General features: G+C 42.1%; 2 protein-coding genes across 5 annotated transcripts; one reads left to right on the top strand and one right to left on the bottom strand.

The window, feature by feature from the left end:
* Nucleotides 1–214: 214 nt before the first annotated feature.
* On the bottom strand, nt 215–6,998 carry LOC118120490 (immunoglobulin superfamily member 3). Of its 2 annotated transcripts, XM_035175485.2 has the most exons (10): nt 6,845–6,998; nt 5,769–6,143; nt 5,229–5,645; nt 4,689–5,093; nt 4,136–4,501; nt 2,819–3,184; nt 2,311–2,703; nt 1,756–2,169; nt 699–1,091; nt 215–617 (listed from the first exon to the last, which is right to left on the bottom strand). In XM_035175485.2, the coding sequence occupies exons 1-10, from the start codon at nt 6,939–6,941 to the stop codon at nt 418–420; spliced, it is 3,426 nt and encodes a 1,141-aa protein (XP_035031376.2). In that variant the 5' UTR covers nt 6,942–6,998; the 3' UTR covers nt 215–417. The 2 variants fall into 2 exon arrangements, with proteins under 2 accessions (XP_035031376.2, XP_035031378.2); XM_035175487.2 differs by lacking the exon at nt 1,756–2,169.
* A 948-nt stretch (nt 6,999–7,946) lies between these two features.
* klhl6 (kelch-like family member 6) lies at nt 7,947–13,158 on the top strand. Of its 3 annotated transcripts, none has more exons than XM_035174838.1 (8): nt 7,947–8,053; nt 8,234–8,532; nt 8,613–8,778; nt 10,035–10,484; nt 10,662–10,899; nt 11,178–11,380; nt 11,870–12,083; nt 12,765–13,158. In XM_035174838.1, exons 2-8 carry the CDS (start codon nt 8,276–8,278, stop codon nt 13,061–13,063), a joined length of 1,827 nt encoding a protein of 608 aa, XP_035030729.1. In that variant the 5' UTR covers nt 7,947–8,053; nt 8,234–8,275; the 3' UTR covers nt 13,064–13,158. The 3 variants fall into 3 exon arrangements, with proteins under 3 accessions (XP_035030729.1, XP_035030727.1, XP_035030728.1); XM_035174836.1 differs by having other exon boundaries at nt 10,035–10,490; XM_035174837.1 differs by having other exon boundaries at nt 7,954–8,053; nt 8,231–8,532; nt 10,035–10,490.
* The last annotated feature ends 722 nt before the right edge of the window (nt 13,159–13,880 follow it).

Raw genomic sequence — 13,880 nt, 5'->3', positions numbered from 1 at the left:
CCTTTCCATCAAAGCCCCGGTAACGAGCCGCCCGGCATGAGAAGGTAGGTGTGAGACAACAAAGTTGATCTGCTGCCTCACTCAACAGCCCACTGCAAGCAAGATGTGATGCTGTTAATGCAAATATGTTTGGGCTGTAAATACAAAGTGCAGCTTTAATATTGATGGTTTAATAAAAATCAATAAAAATCAAAAAAACTTCATTAAGGCAAAATTATTTCCCAACATTTAAACCTTTATTATGGAACAACATCAACAGATTATATCTGTGAATTACAAATGAATAATAATATGTACAGTGCAACTTTTTCAGTTAGAAAACATTATTGCATATACTATACTTTAAAAAAATAAGAATGCATTTTTCCACTTCAGCTCCTCTCCGACGCTCTCCTCTCCACTTGTGGCCAATGAGACTCAATCCTCTGCACTGGGTTTGGTATTCAGCGGGTGTGACTCTGCCCAAAGAGATTCGCCTGAATTCTTTCCTCCTGAGGCGTTGGTCCGGCATATCTTCAGCACCAGCAGGGATATCACCAACAGTGAGCATATGACAAGCGGTACAAGAATCCCTATCCAGGTACCTGACTTGCATTGTGGCTCGAACGCGCCTTCTCCTACAAAGAAGGCAAAGAAATGTATCACCTGCATGCGACCACACGTCCACGCAATTTCACATCGAGTCAAGTGGTGCTCACCTTCTGTAAAGACATTAACAGTCAAGTATCCAGACGTTTCCACCGCGACCTTCCTCCATCCATGAGACAGAGAGGGCAGCCACTCCTCTACCTCGCAGAAATACAGGCCGCTATTTTCAGGAGCTGACTTCGAGACCGTAAGGCTGAACTGGTTGGGTACAGGGTGGCCAAATCTTAGCTGATGACCCGTGCCTAACATGTCTTGTAGGGTAGCGTTTCGATAAGCTACGAATATGGGCCGTTTTTGAATTCCTGGTTCCTTCTGCCAAAACCATGTGACCTGGAACTCAGATTCACCGCTGGACTGGTCAGTGATGTGACAGGGGATGGTGAAGTCCTTGGATCTGCTCACATTTAGCTCCAGCTCATCCTTTACAATGGACAGGTTTTTTTCTATAAAAAAAGCACACAGGTAAAAAGACACATTTCATTCAGCTCAAGTGAAACGAGAAGATTGGTTTCAGTGGGACTTTAAGTTAAATTCCTGAGGCACACAGACAAAGGACACTTAATGGGAAAGAGACAAAGAGGAGTGAAGATGGTTTACAAAAAGCCGAAAGAGAAATCTATATCTGTAATAGTAGATTTAGGGCAACCATCAACAACACCACTATGGCAAAACAAATGCCAGCACCATTAGAGAATAGTTATTTTGCAAAGAATATATGTGATTGTGCAGCACAAGCCAAGTCAAATTGATATTAAAGACCATACACTCCTATAATATTGGGTATTATCATTGTAATTGCTTAAAAGTAATAGTGTAGCATTTAGGGAAATTCACAATGCTGTTTTACCAAGTGTTTGTTAAAAAGATTGATATTTCTTTCATCAATGTTTAGTTTATTACGAAGATGCCGTGAGCAGCCTAGGTTCGATAAATAACTGCATATAAAGATGGAGGACGTGTCTCCACTTCCTGCTTCCAACTGTACACAAATTTTGTACAAATATCTTGACATAATTTCTCATGAACTCATCCTTTTAAACACCCATGCAAACACACAACCAAACACACACAGTTGCCCATAGTTTTCTCTATAAAAAGTCAACATACCAGCAACATTTACTGTCAGCGAGATAGGACCAGCAGTCTCTGAGGCCTTTTGCTGCCAGTGACCTTCACGATCCAGCTGGTATTGCTCCACCTGGCACTGGAACGTCCCACTATCCCCCTCATGGGCCGTCTGAATTCTGAGGTAGAAGCTGCTCTGTGTGGGTCTGGCGAGACGAAGCCGCCCCTGCAGCTCTCTGAGCGCCCCGCTCTCAGGGTACCGCAGCAAACCCATGTGATCGAGCTCTACTAAGGGGACATTTGTCATCGAGGAATTGTGTCCAGTGTAGATCCAAGCAACTTTGTAAAAGACAGAAGGACTGAATGCACCGGAGAGGATGTTACACTTGAGTTCCACCTCGTCTCCCTCTCCTGCAATCAACTGCTGCTCTTTCCCTTCTAACTGAAGATCGTTGGCTAGAAAACCAGAGAGAAGTCAATATTTTGTTAAGTTATTCCTTTTTATATGGTATGAATTAAATGTGGCTGATTATGTATGTAGTTATAGAAAAATCTGGAGAAATTTACTGTGAGCTAATAAAGGATAAACAAACTTACCAGGCTCAATAAGATTTAGCTCAGTGATTTTGGACTCTGGCGGGAGCTCATACCAGTTACCACGAGGTTCTTGTAGCCACTCCACCACCTCGCATGTGTACAAGCCACCGTCCGAGATCTGAGCTTGCCGAATAGTCAACTCAAAACTTGGACCCTTGCTGCGCCTCATGCTGATTCGTTGTCTGTCGCTCGGCTCCACCTGGGTCCCAAATGTTATGAGGGCTTCCCGGTCCGAGCTCACGATGGTCTTATTTTCTCCCCGTTGCTGGTGCTGCCAGGTAACGGCATAGCGAGAGGATGCAAAGGGCTCTGAGATAACTGAGCACTTTATTTCTATGTCACTGTTGATATTTCTTGTCAAAGTGGGAGAGGAGGTCAGACTGAGTTTGCTCACTAGAAGAGAGACACAAAAGTGAAGTCATATAGGGTGAGAAACAATGACAGATAGAATACACAGTGCAGCTTTCATCCAAAAGATGGCAAGTAGCCGTATGAATCTCAGCGCTACCTGGGTAGTGCACCATCACAGCCACTGGGTTGGATGGACGCGGCTTCTTGTGAGCATTTTGGATGAAGGCAGATGCCTGACACTGGTACTTTCCTGCCTCTCTGGGGCTGGCACCGTTGATAAGCAGAGAGTGAGTGACCTCCATGGCTTTGTTCTCTACTTCCAACTGGTAGACGTGCTGGTCTCCGGACCAGCTGATATCACCATTCCACTTCAGGGTAAGGATGTTGTCTGTGGTCGAGTCTTCGTGCTGCAGGCTCCAACTCAGAGTTGTTGGCACACGTGGCCCTTGGACCCGGCACATCAACTTCACATTTTCTCCAACAGTCACTAGGGTGTTGCGACTGATCAGTTTCACAGATGACTCTGTATCGAGTGAGAAACAAGAAATTGGTGATCTCACAATCCTCATGCATCCATGATGGTTCCAAGTACAAAGGACTAGAGTAAAAAACATTTATAAAGTAGTCCACCTCTTCTCTCACTTATATTTGTTGTCTTCTGCACAATTTCTCAAAATCACCTCCCTATTAAAAACAAGAAATGGTCAAGATGCCTGTTGTCATCCAGATATATTAAAATAAATTGCTTCCACCCATTACCAATTATCAAGTTGTCATCATTAAAATATATGGCTTTTGCAGTCTTAACACTTTTGAGAAAATAGGTTTTTCCTCTTAAAATGCAAATTCATGCAGTGTGAGGTACTTCAAAGTCTATATTTTAGACATTATCGACAAACACATATTAACAGGAGTTTAAAACCCTGGACATAAATAGTAATAGTCATTGCACCCTCCAACACAAAGAATATTGAGCTGTACAAAGACATCCTGCATATTTTCTTTCTTACAGTTTTACTCAGGCTTTTAAGTGCAAATTAATTTGTGCAAATAAAAGGTTTTCCTCTTGGAAGCAAGATCATGCAACTATCATGAAATATTGCTTGCTGTTTGACATGACTTTTGTTTAAAGTGGAGTGGAGCCCATGTAGTGCTGACAATTTAAAATGGTTCATCCTCTGTGGACCATGAATGTGCCCAGTAAATGCAAATAGGAAGTTTTGGCCAGATAGTGATGCCAAAGTGACGATCAGAAGAATGGTACAAATATTGGGTGTAACCTTCTGGGAACCATGAATATCCACCTTATATTACGGACTTACCACTTATTCAGCAAATTTTACAAGTATGTGAGTTTCCCACAGATGTTTCAAGTTACATGACATTTTTAAAAAGTCTAATCAAACAACTCAATGATTGGAACCTGTTGTCTTGAATAATTTGCACGACATTGACAGAAAGATACACATCTTACCTATGGGACTAACTGTCACAGTGCTAGTTTTTGACTGGCTGTGGGTCTTGCTGTTTGTTTTCCATTCAGAAACAGAGCACTGGTAGATGCCTGAATCAGACGGCGTGACCTCATCCAGCTCTAAAGTGAAGGTGTCGGTCGCTGGGCGCGCTGCCCTTACTCTGCGACTCGCAAACTCCCCCTCTATCTCCATGACACCCTCCTGACTTAGACTGATGATGTTTTCAAACAAGGTTGTTGACGTGGACTGACGTTCCCAGGTGACAGAGAGTTGACCTTTAACCCCATCCACTTTACAGGTGAGCTTCAGCCTGTCATCTTCGTCAACACTCACGTTGTGTTGCATTTCAACTGAGAGCCCACTTTCTGTCGTGAGACAAGGGAACAGACAGATGCATGTGTTTGAGAAGATGATAATAGAAAACACGATTTTCTTAATAGTAGTTAATAGCGTTAAGGTTATCATCAGAATATATCATACAGGAAAAGAAATGTAAATGATTTAATTCCCGTGTGTGTGGCTCATTCATTCTGAACATTTCTGCTGACTGACCTGATGCGGAGATGCTGACCAGCTGGGGGCTAGAAGTCTGGGCTTCTCCGGCTGTAAAGGCACCATCCTGGCCTCTGTCCTGAAGCCATGCCCGACAGAAATATTCTCCCTGGTCCTCAGTTCTGACAGGCTGCAGTCTGAGACGGTAGTCTGTGTCCCTGATCCGGGTGGCCCTGAGCTCGCCTCCTTTCTCTCTGCCACTATACTCGGGCCCCACAGACAGAATGCCTGCAGGTCCGATGCGCGCCAGCTCAACACTTCCCCGGAGCCAGGCTACAGAAAGAAACCTTTTCTCCAGATTGTGAGCGTCTACGTTGCAGGAGAGCGACAGCTCCTGGCCCTCCTGCAGAGTTGTCTGCTGTGTGGAGATTCTCACCACCAGAGACGACGTGTCTGGCACCACCTCTACTCGAGGCAAAAAATAAACCTCAGACAAATATGGCAAACGGACTCACACATCCTGTGAAGGAGCCACAACAGAAAAGCTGAATATGTCAAGATGTACTTTTAATAGATAATTGAATGATAGATGATTCTTACCTCTGGCTTTGACATGTAGTGTAGTTTCCTCTGCATCCTTCTGTGTGATAGTGTACCAGGAGCGGTCAGGATCTTGGATCCACTCCTGCGCCCGGCAGTAGATCCTGCCTTGGTCTGACAGCTCCAGCCTTGCCATGTGTAGCCTATATGTGGCCTCTCCCATTTTATCTAACGTTATGAGTCCAGCACGATAACGCCCTTCAAATGTCGGGCCTGGACTCAGGGTGAAATCCCTGTCCAGAGAAATGATCGGCCGAGCGTCGTCCTCGCCGTCTTTGTGGAGATGCCATGCTAAAGACAGATGGGTGTGCTGGATGGTGTTGCTGGAGGCTTGGCACGTTAGAGTGAGAGCATCACCCTCATTATAGCTCAGTGGTGTGGAGACAGGTGATGACACACTTAAGGAGTTGTCAATCACTACGGCACAATGTCAGACACAGAGACAAGGACATGGAAGTCACATTTTTGCCATCTTACAACACAGTGATGCAGATATGTTGAAAAACAGGTCGTAGAAAAAAAAAGTAGAATGGCAATTACCTTTAACTATTGTCTTCGCATTGTAGGTTCCATCGTAAGCAGATTCTGTGTTGATCACAGCGCACTCAAAGTCCCCTTCATCACCTTTCTGCAGGCTCTGGATCTCAAAGAGGACGGAGTTCGGTGACACATGTTTCAGAGTAATCTCCTTGCTTGCCACGCGTTGGTTATATATGGCATACCCAAAGCTTTCATCAGAGGTACTGATGATGTTGATCTCGAACGTTGGTTGTGTGGGCTTCGTGACACGGAACTCGAATTCCTTTTGAGTGTTGTCGCTTGCAAGGCCGCTCACAGTGCAGGAGATGGAGAGTGGAGCGCCCAACACGCGATACAGGGGCCCGGACTGTGCTTCGGTGAGCACTTTGGCCTCTCCTGAGGAAAGCACGTTGAAATCACATGAAAACAGCTAATTTAAGGGTCAGTCTTGTTTTGTAAGGGTGCTACTCTCCAAGAACTAATCTTGGTTTCAGAGTTGCGTGGACATGTGAGACAAAACTACAAAGCCTTTAAGTTGTACAGCACATTACAAGAAATATAAACCTTTTACAGTATGAGGTATTTATTCATTATGCAAGAAAAGGTCTGTTTGAGGGTATAGATTTTTATCTAACTATATTATCTAACTATTGCAACTTTTTCAATTCCATAACAAATGTTTTGCAAATAATTTATTTGTTGTTAAAAAGGGTAAGGGAGTGTCATATGTGAATCAGTAACTTTAAAATGAATTACAACCATATAGTGGTAAAGGCCATTTTCAGATATTTAAATAAGCTGCCAAAAACTCATGAGAAATTTTAATTCATTTTAAGCGTAGTTAAATATAAACATGTAACAGTGGTTATTGATATTGCTGTTTATTTACTAGTCGAACATTCAACCTGGAGTAATGCAAAATATGTTGTACTCAAAAACACCATCTGTCTCTCTTTGTTTCCTCATATTTTCAAAATGGCTATCATTTAAAAAAATAAGAGCATGTATTTTCCTAATTAAAATTGTTTTATATATTCCACCAAATTGGCGATGAATATGAATTAAATCCAGCTGCAGGAATTCAGCGAAGTACTCACCACTGTGCAGGAGTAAAGTCAGACAGAGCAGCAGACTGGCCCTGCAACACCTCATCCTGAAAGCACAGTGTTCACACCAGTCGCTCTCTCTCTGCATGTGAAGATCTGTCAGTGTCTCAAAACAGTGGTATAAATGTGGTTTATGTTTCCATGGGTGCACTAAGAGGAAGTCTGAAATATTTCCGGTACATTGTCAGAATGTTACATTTGCAACACACTGTAGTGTCTTGTGAAGCTATTTTCCTTGTTGGTTATGAAAACATGTGCATGTGCAGCTGGCTTGTGGTGGAGTTTTGAAAAAATTAAAATAGTTTTGTTTCAACTGCTAACCAGTATAGGCTGACATCGGTGCATTACACGGGTTGACAGTATTGTCACCATAATATTAAATCAAATAAACAAAAATCACTTCCTTATTAAAATAAGAAAAAAGGGCACTATCTTTTTTTCACGCATTAGATATGTGCAGCTTCTGTTTTTATTCTCATATTTATTTACTTTATTTACCAACACAGGCCTTCTGTCATCCAATCGAACAGTAACAAATGTTTATAGATACAGATTCTGGAGATGAATTGTGTTGCTAGGAAACAGCTCGGGTCCAAGTTTGACCTATTTACCAAAACAGGTAAGTTTGGACCCGTTCAGATGATGTTTGACGTTGTGTTGTACATCGATGAGGCAACAGTGCCACCTGGTGGAGAAGGCAAGACAAACAGTGCATTCCTGCTGCAGCTGTGTTTTTTATTTTCACTTTTTAGCTTGAAGCCTCAACTCTCATTATGACTGAGGGGGATTTTATGCATCCGGACGATTAGACTCATTCAAATTAATACTGCATCAGAATGACATTTTGAAAAATATAAGTTTTTATGTATATATGTATATAAAGTATAAGTAAGATAATCTGAAGAGAATTCCATAATAATATAACAAGTAATATAAATATATAAATACATAATATAATATTATTTATAGTGATATATATATAATACAAAGCAATGTAAAATACATTTTAGAGGGTTACTGTGGTAAAGGGTCTGTATACGACTTATTAGTAGTAGCACATGTACCTCAGTGGTGATGCTGAAGGAGGAGCAAAAGCTGCTGTTACACTTGCACCCACACTCATCCTGGTCCCATGCTGCTTCTGAGCCAGACTGGTGGAGCGATGACACTAAAATAAGAAGTGAGACCTTGTTGAACACGGTAAGTATTTAAAACAGAATCTAAAAAATACTTCTCTTTCAGCCACGTAAAGACGGTGAGTGTTATTGACATTTCACGTTGTTCGGTGAGGTCTGGTGGGGGAATACCTGACATCTGTGGTCCTGAAAAACTTGAAAAATTTGCATAACTTTATTCTCTGTCTTCTCACTGTGGAAGAAGAAGCTGCACGCTGTTCTCATGAGTGTCTGAAGAGCTTGGAAGATGAGTGACTCGCTGGAGAGGACCACAGACTGTCCCCTGACTCTTCTCGGAGACGACTCCAGGCCAGACGAGGAGAAGGAGAGCCTGACAGGAGCAGAGGAGTTGTGCTGGGAGGATGGAGGTCTACCTGTGGAGCTGCAGAGAGGGATGGAGACTCTGCGGGTGAACAGTGAGCTCACTGATGTGATCCTGAGAGTTCAAGGCCAGGACTTTGCCTGCCACAGAGCCATACTTGCTGCTGCCAGTCAGTACTTCAGGTAAAAAAAACAAACCGGCATTGTCTTATTTATATTGGGATGGGATTGCTGAGGTTTACCTTTTTTTTCTTTCTGTGTAGGGCAATGTTTTGCAGTGGGCTGAAGGAGAGTCATGAGGAGTACGTGCAAATACAGGGGCTGGACAGTGGGACAATGGGCTTTCTCCTGGAGTACACTTACACCAGCCGAGCCCTCCTCACACACTCCAATGTCCAGAGGATACTTGAGGCTGCCAGTCAGTTCCAGGTAAAATGACAGTTACCTACAATGAAATTCAAGATAGTTAATTAGTTCACATAGTTACTTATGTAAACCTTAAACACATCATCAGCAGCAAATGTACTTTCTTAGCATTGTAATTGGATTGCTAGTAAAGAAAAAAACTTTTTATAAACATCCGCCAAGGCCCCCAAACAGTCACCTTATGAAACCACTTTGAAATTCACTGGATCCGGATCTTTTATTGACTCTTCACTACATTGCACACACTCATTTACATCAGTTCCTCATTCTTTCCATCAAGATTCATGGTAACATACTTACAAACAAACAAACGCTGATGAAAATGAAACCTTCTTGCCGGAGGTAATAATGTAAGACTAGTAATTTGCACTGTAATCGTTGAATTGTTATGATGACTTATGTAATGCAACTGACTCAACAAACTAACCGCAAGCTTGAATAATACAATCATATCCCCAGAACATAAACAAACCAGTAAAGAAATTGTTTTTCTTTTAGCGTAATCAAGTTTAATCTCAAATAGTTTTATCAGCATAAGATGTGCAATTCTCATCGTAATGTGATTTTGATCTTCGGGCACACATGGTGCAACAAAAGCATGGCACAATCCACAATGTCTTTGAATTGGCAGCAAAAAGAAATAATTACATGTGGGGAGACACATTCAGAAAGAAAGATTGTATGATGGTGATCACTTTAAGCAATGGGGTGATGGTGCTGCGGTGCAGGGCCACATTTCAGTTGCTCCTCTTTTCACTTTTCACTGTGTCAGAGACATGTTGCACAAGAGAGAAGTGAAAGTTGCCCAGATGTTTACACCTAGGATCAGTTTTCCGTACAGGCCTAATTTAACTGCACAGCTGTGCCAGAAAACAAGTGAGGCAGGTGTTGTTGTGCTTCTATTTTTGTGACGCGCAGTTTGAGTTTTAGATGTTTAAGATAAAAGTGATAATGAGATTGATCCTTACTTCTTGGATTTTGGAGGGTTTAAGGTCAGAAGCTGGTTTAGGTTCGAGGTTAGAATTAAAATCAATTTAAGGTTAAAGATACATTTTTTGTTTACATGTAAAAGTTGTTCATCTTTTTATGGCCCATGATATCTTTCAGTTTCCAGGTTTTATTGTTGCATATTATGGTTTTATAGTTTTATCTGCTAATTTACCTCAAAATTGAGAAACCCTGCATGCGCACATCAGTTTTCAACTCAATTTCGATCTAAAATCTAACAGTGATTCCTGCCCTGGCCTTGTTTCTTTTAGTTCCTGCGTGTGATGGACGCATGTGCCGGCTTTCTGAGCAAGTCTCTGCACCTGGACAACTGCATCGGGATCCTGAATCTGGCTGAACATCACGTCCTGTCTGTCCTGAAGTCCAAGGCTCAGGACTACATCGCCTCTCAGTTCTCCCAGGTTGTGCAGCAACAGGATTTCCTGGAGCTGCCGGCAGGGTCGCTGGAGACCGTCCTGCAGAGGGATGACCTGAACGTGGAGTGTGAGGAGTGTGTTTTTGAGGCCCTCATGAGCTGGGTGAGGGCCCAGCATGATGAACGCTATCCCTTACTGGCCAGGTTGTTGTCACACGTGCGACTGCCGCTGCTGGATCCAGCATTTTTTGTAGAAAAAGTGGAGTCGGATGAATTGATACGACGCTGCAGTGAGGCCTTTCCTTGGCTGCAAGAGGCTCGCATCTATCACCTCTCTGGCAGGGAGGCAAGTGTAGGACATTATTCATTTTACAAAATACTAGTCAGCGTGTACTGTATCTAAAACAGAGGCTTTAACATTGAAGTAACACTTTGCATGTCAGGGGCAAAAACTGCCTACTATCTTCTAAAATGTTCCATGTTTCAGAATTTTGAGAAGGCAAATCTCTTTGTATGTTTGTAGGTGGTCTCTGAACGAACCAAACCCCGCGAACGGCACTTTCTATCCGAGGTATTCTTGATCATCGGAGGCTGCACCAAAGAGGAACGCTTCGTTTCCACCGTCACCTGCCTGGACCCCCTTAGACGCAGCAGGCTGGAGGTCGCCAAGCTGCCAATCACAGAGATGGAGAACGAGTCCCAGAACCGCAAATGGGTGGAGTTCGCTTGCATCACTTTCCGCAATGAGCTTTACATATCTGGTGAGTAAAGTCACACATTCAGAGTTTCATTTAAAAAACAAGCTTATTTCCTGTGAGATGTGTGACCTCCACAGTGCAGATGAAAGTGAGATTGTTCAGGAACTGACACCTTAGCTGTGGTTACTGTAACTGTTGAGCAACAGCTACTCTGTGAAAGTCGGTCATTGGATTTAAGATTTTGAATCAGAATGATAACCAACGCAGATCACATACACAGTCATTACATTGATGTTTTGGGATACAAGCTACAGTGTGTACTGTCTGTAACACTTCTGCAGGAGGGAAAGAGACACCAAATGATGTTTGGAAATACAACGGCGCTCTGGACAAGTGGATCCAAATCGAGCCCCTGACAACTGGGCGCTGGAGACACAAAATGGCGGTCCACGGAGGGAAGGTGTACGCGCTGGGTGGATTTGATGGAGCTAAGAGACATGCTAGCGTAGAGGCCTACGATCCCTTTCACAATCGCTGGACCCAGGTACATCAGTTTGAGTTGTGCTTTAGTTTAACAAAGATAATTCCCTCTGGAGTTGGTGGAGACATAAACAGAGTATTGAATATTGGTCTTTTATTTTTCAAGCAGCCACAAACATGACCTTATATGAATCCTAAAGTTAAGGCCATGTGTGCTAGATCACTAAGAAGGCAGCAGTTTAAAAACACACTTGCAATAACAACTATACAATGTGATTGATGTGAGTATTGGGTTTATAGCTTGGATAAGGTCAAAGATATTAATCAGCCGAATAGGACCATCGACCCACTCACCCAAAATTTCAGTCTTACTAAAACTGGGCGAAATGTCCAGCTCCAAAAAAAATGTTTAGCTTTTATTTTATTTGTTATTTGTATGTTAGGTGTTTTAATTTACTGCTTTAAAACAATATACTTCACGTGATAGCTTCTGTGTCTGTACGGCTACACGTCATCTCTTACCCAGAGGCCCTTTTGGTTGTTTTTACTGCAGGTGACGCCTCTTGCAGTTGGCGTGAGCTCCTTCGCTTCTGCAAGCTTTGACAGATGGATCTACGTGATCGGTGGCGGGCCCAACGGAAAGCTGGCAACCGACAAGGTTCAGTGCTGGGAGCCCGGGACAGACTGCTGGGAGCTGCGGGCGCCCATTCCCAATGAAACCAAATGCACAAACGCTGTCACATTCAAGAACAGCATCTATGTAGTCGGTACGTTGTGGTGACGTGTAAATAAGCGACGTGAGGCGTTTATACCTCAGTTGAAACATTTTTATTTCATGCTACATGTTGTGACCCGGGTGTTCCTCACATTAATGATGGTTCTATTTTATTGAATATTCCCAATTTAAAAACCTGTAGACACAGATTTGAAAGGTTTTAGGTGAAAGGGATCTGATCCAATCCTAGTGATGTTTTTCGCTAATGTGTTTCATCTAAATTTCACAAATTGTTATTTTCTTTACCGTAGAATGGGCCCATTATATTTAAATACTATATATTTAGGTCGGGTGCTGGTCCCCTCCCTGGAGGCTGCCATGTTTTTTACAGTAGCCCAAACTGGATAAACGAGATACCTCACAGTTTATATGACAAATGAAGGCTGCCACAGGTTCTCTCCCTTCATTGCCTTTTTATTTTAGCGCTTTTATTTAGGCAGCGCTTTCAATAATGAAGCATTTTTATATTGCAATATCATTAGTTTCACTTCAGTAATGGATCCTCAGCTTAAGGTGGTGCCTTAAAATAAGGGAAATATCTGTGAGTAAAAGTCTGTGTTGGAATTCAATGATATTTTACACATGAAGAATTTCCTTCCCATGAGTTGTTTAACTAAATATGAACTAAATATGAACCTCAGTATAGTTACCATTCAATGCTGTCTGCTCCCAGGTGGTGCCATGCATGCCATGTACTGCTACTCCCCTCTGTCTGACTCATGGACCCTCGTGACTCGTCTGGGGGAGAGGGCAAGCTGTGCCATCGCTGCCTGTAACAACAAACTGTTCATCACCGGAGGCCGGGACAACAAAAACCAAGTTATCTCCACTGTGATGTGCTGGGACGTTGCCCGAGAGGTGCTGACAGAGGAGTGTGTTTTACCTATGGGAGTGTCGCACCACGGCAGTGTGACACTCATGAAGTCCTACACACACATACACAGAATAGCACCTGCTGCCGGGTGCGAGTGACACAGGATTTTGCGAACAGGGCCTCGTGGTGGCTGAGAGTGGAAGTGAATTGATGCATGAAAAGTAAAATTAATAAAAGTTTTTACATGCATTGATCCAGTTTTTTTTTATGTGATCTGTGACATTCAAATGTCACAATGTTTTGACAAATGTAAGGAATCAAAACTTACATAGTGCTTCTTTCTCTGCTGTTTCCAAAAAATAGGCATTTTCATTTTTCGTTCAATTCTGCCTTTGAGGAAAAAACGGATGCAACGTTATTAATAACTATATCCCAATCAAGCAATACTACACACAAATGAAAAGGTTTTAATTTTCGGAGGAAATGAAAGAAAATTAGCAGTGCGCAATGACCGACTACACATTGAATTCCACCTTTTATCAAAGCTTGTTGATTCTAATTTTGTGTTTGATGTGTATAATTTGCCCTATTTTATTGTGTACGAGAAAATAAGCACTTTTAACCACTTATCAATTGTTGCTGTGCACAAGATAATATACGTGCTTAATAATAACATACATGTTTAATAATTTTATTTTAATTTTATTTTCATCATCACTAATGACCTATAATCTATAAGCACAAGCCAATATGTTACTATATAATGTTAATACCATATCATAGTGATTAACTGTCAGAAATAAGACATCTAAAAAATGCTTTAAAAACTTTAGTTTTCTAGCGTGACTCTAAATTTCTAAAACATAAATGATATATTTGTGCCAATTGTCAATTTACTCACAATAAGCTGTGGGAAATGAGTCAGATATATAAATGCAAATCAGATATTATATTCATTATTTAGATTATTTGTTT

This window comes from Hippoglossus stenolepis, chromosome 13, assembly GCF_022539355.2.
Source record: "Hippoglossus stenolepis isolate QCI-W04-F060 chromosome 13, HSTE1.2, whole genome shotgun sequence".
NCBI lineage: Eukaryota > Metazoa > Chordata > Actinopteri > Pleuronectiformes > Pleuronectidae > Hippoglossus > Hippoglossus stenolepis.
This window is presented reverse-complemented; position numbering and strand designations above follow the sequence as displayed.

Excerpts from the sequence above, each read along its gene's own strand:
- klhl6 (XM_035174836.1), top strand. The coding sequence starts at position 8,276 with ATGAGTGACTCGCTGGAGAGGACCACAGACTGTCCCCTGACTCTTCTC. Across the intron at positions 10,900-11,177 it reads CAATGAGCTTTACATATCTG|GAGGGAAAGAGACACCAAAT; the intron begins GTGAGTAAAGTC and ends ACACTTCTGCAG. Across the intron at positions 12,084-12,764 it reads GAACAGCATCTATGTAGTCG|GTGGTGCCATGCATGCCATG; the intron begins GTACGTTGTGGT and ends GTCTGCTCCCAG.
- LOC118120490 (XM_035175485.2), bottom strand. The coding sequence starts at position 6,941 with ATGCAGAGAGAGAGCGACTGGTGTGAACACTGTGCTTTCAGGATGAGG. Across the intron at positions 5,646-5,768 it reads TGCGAAGACAATAGTTAAAG|TGATTGACAACTCCTTAAGT; the intron begins GTAATTGCCATT and ends ATTGTGCCGTAG. Across the intron at positions 5,094-5,228 it reads ACTACATGTCAAAGCCAGAG|AGGTGGTGCCAGACACGTCG; the intron begins GTAAGAATCATC and ends TGCCTCGAGTAG.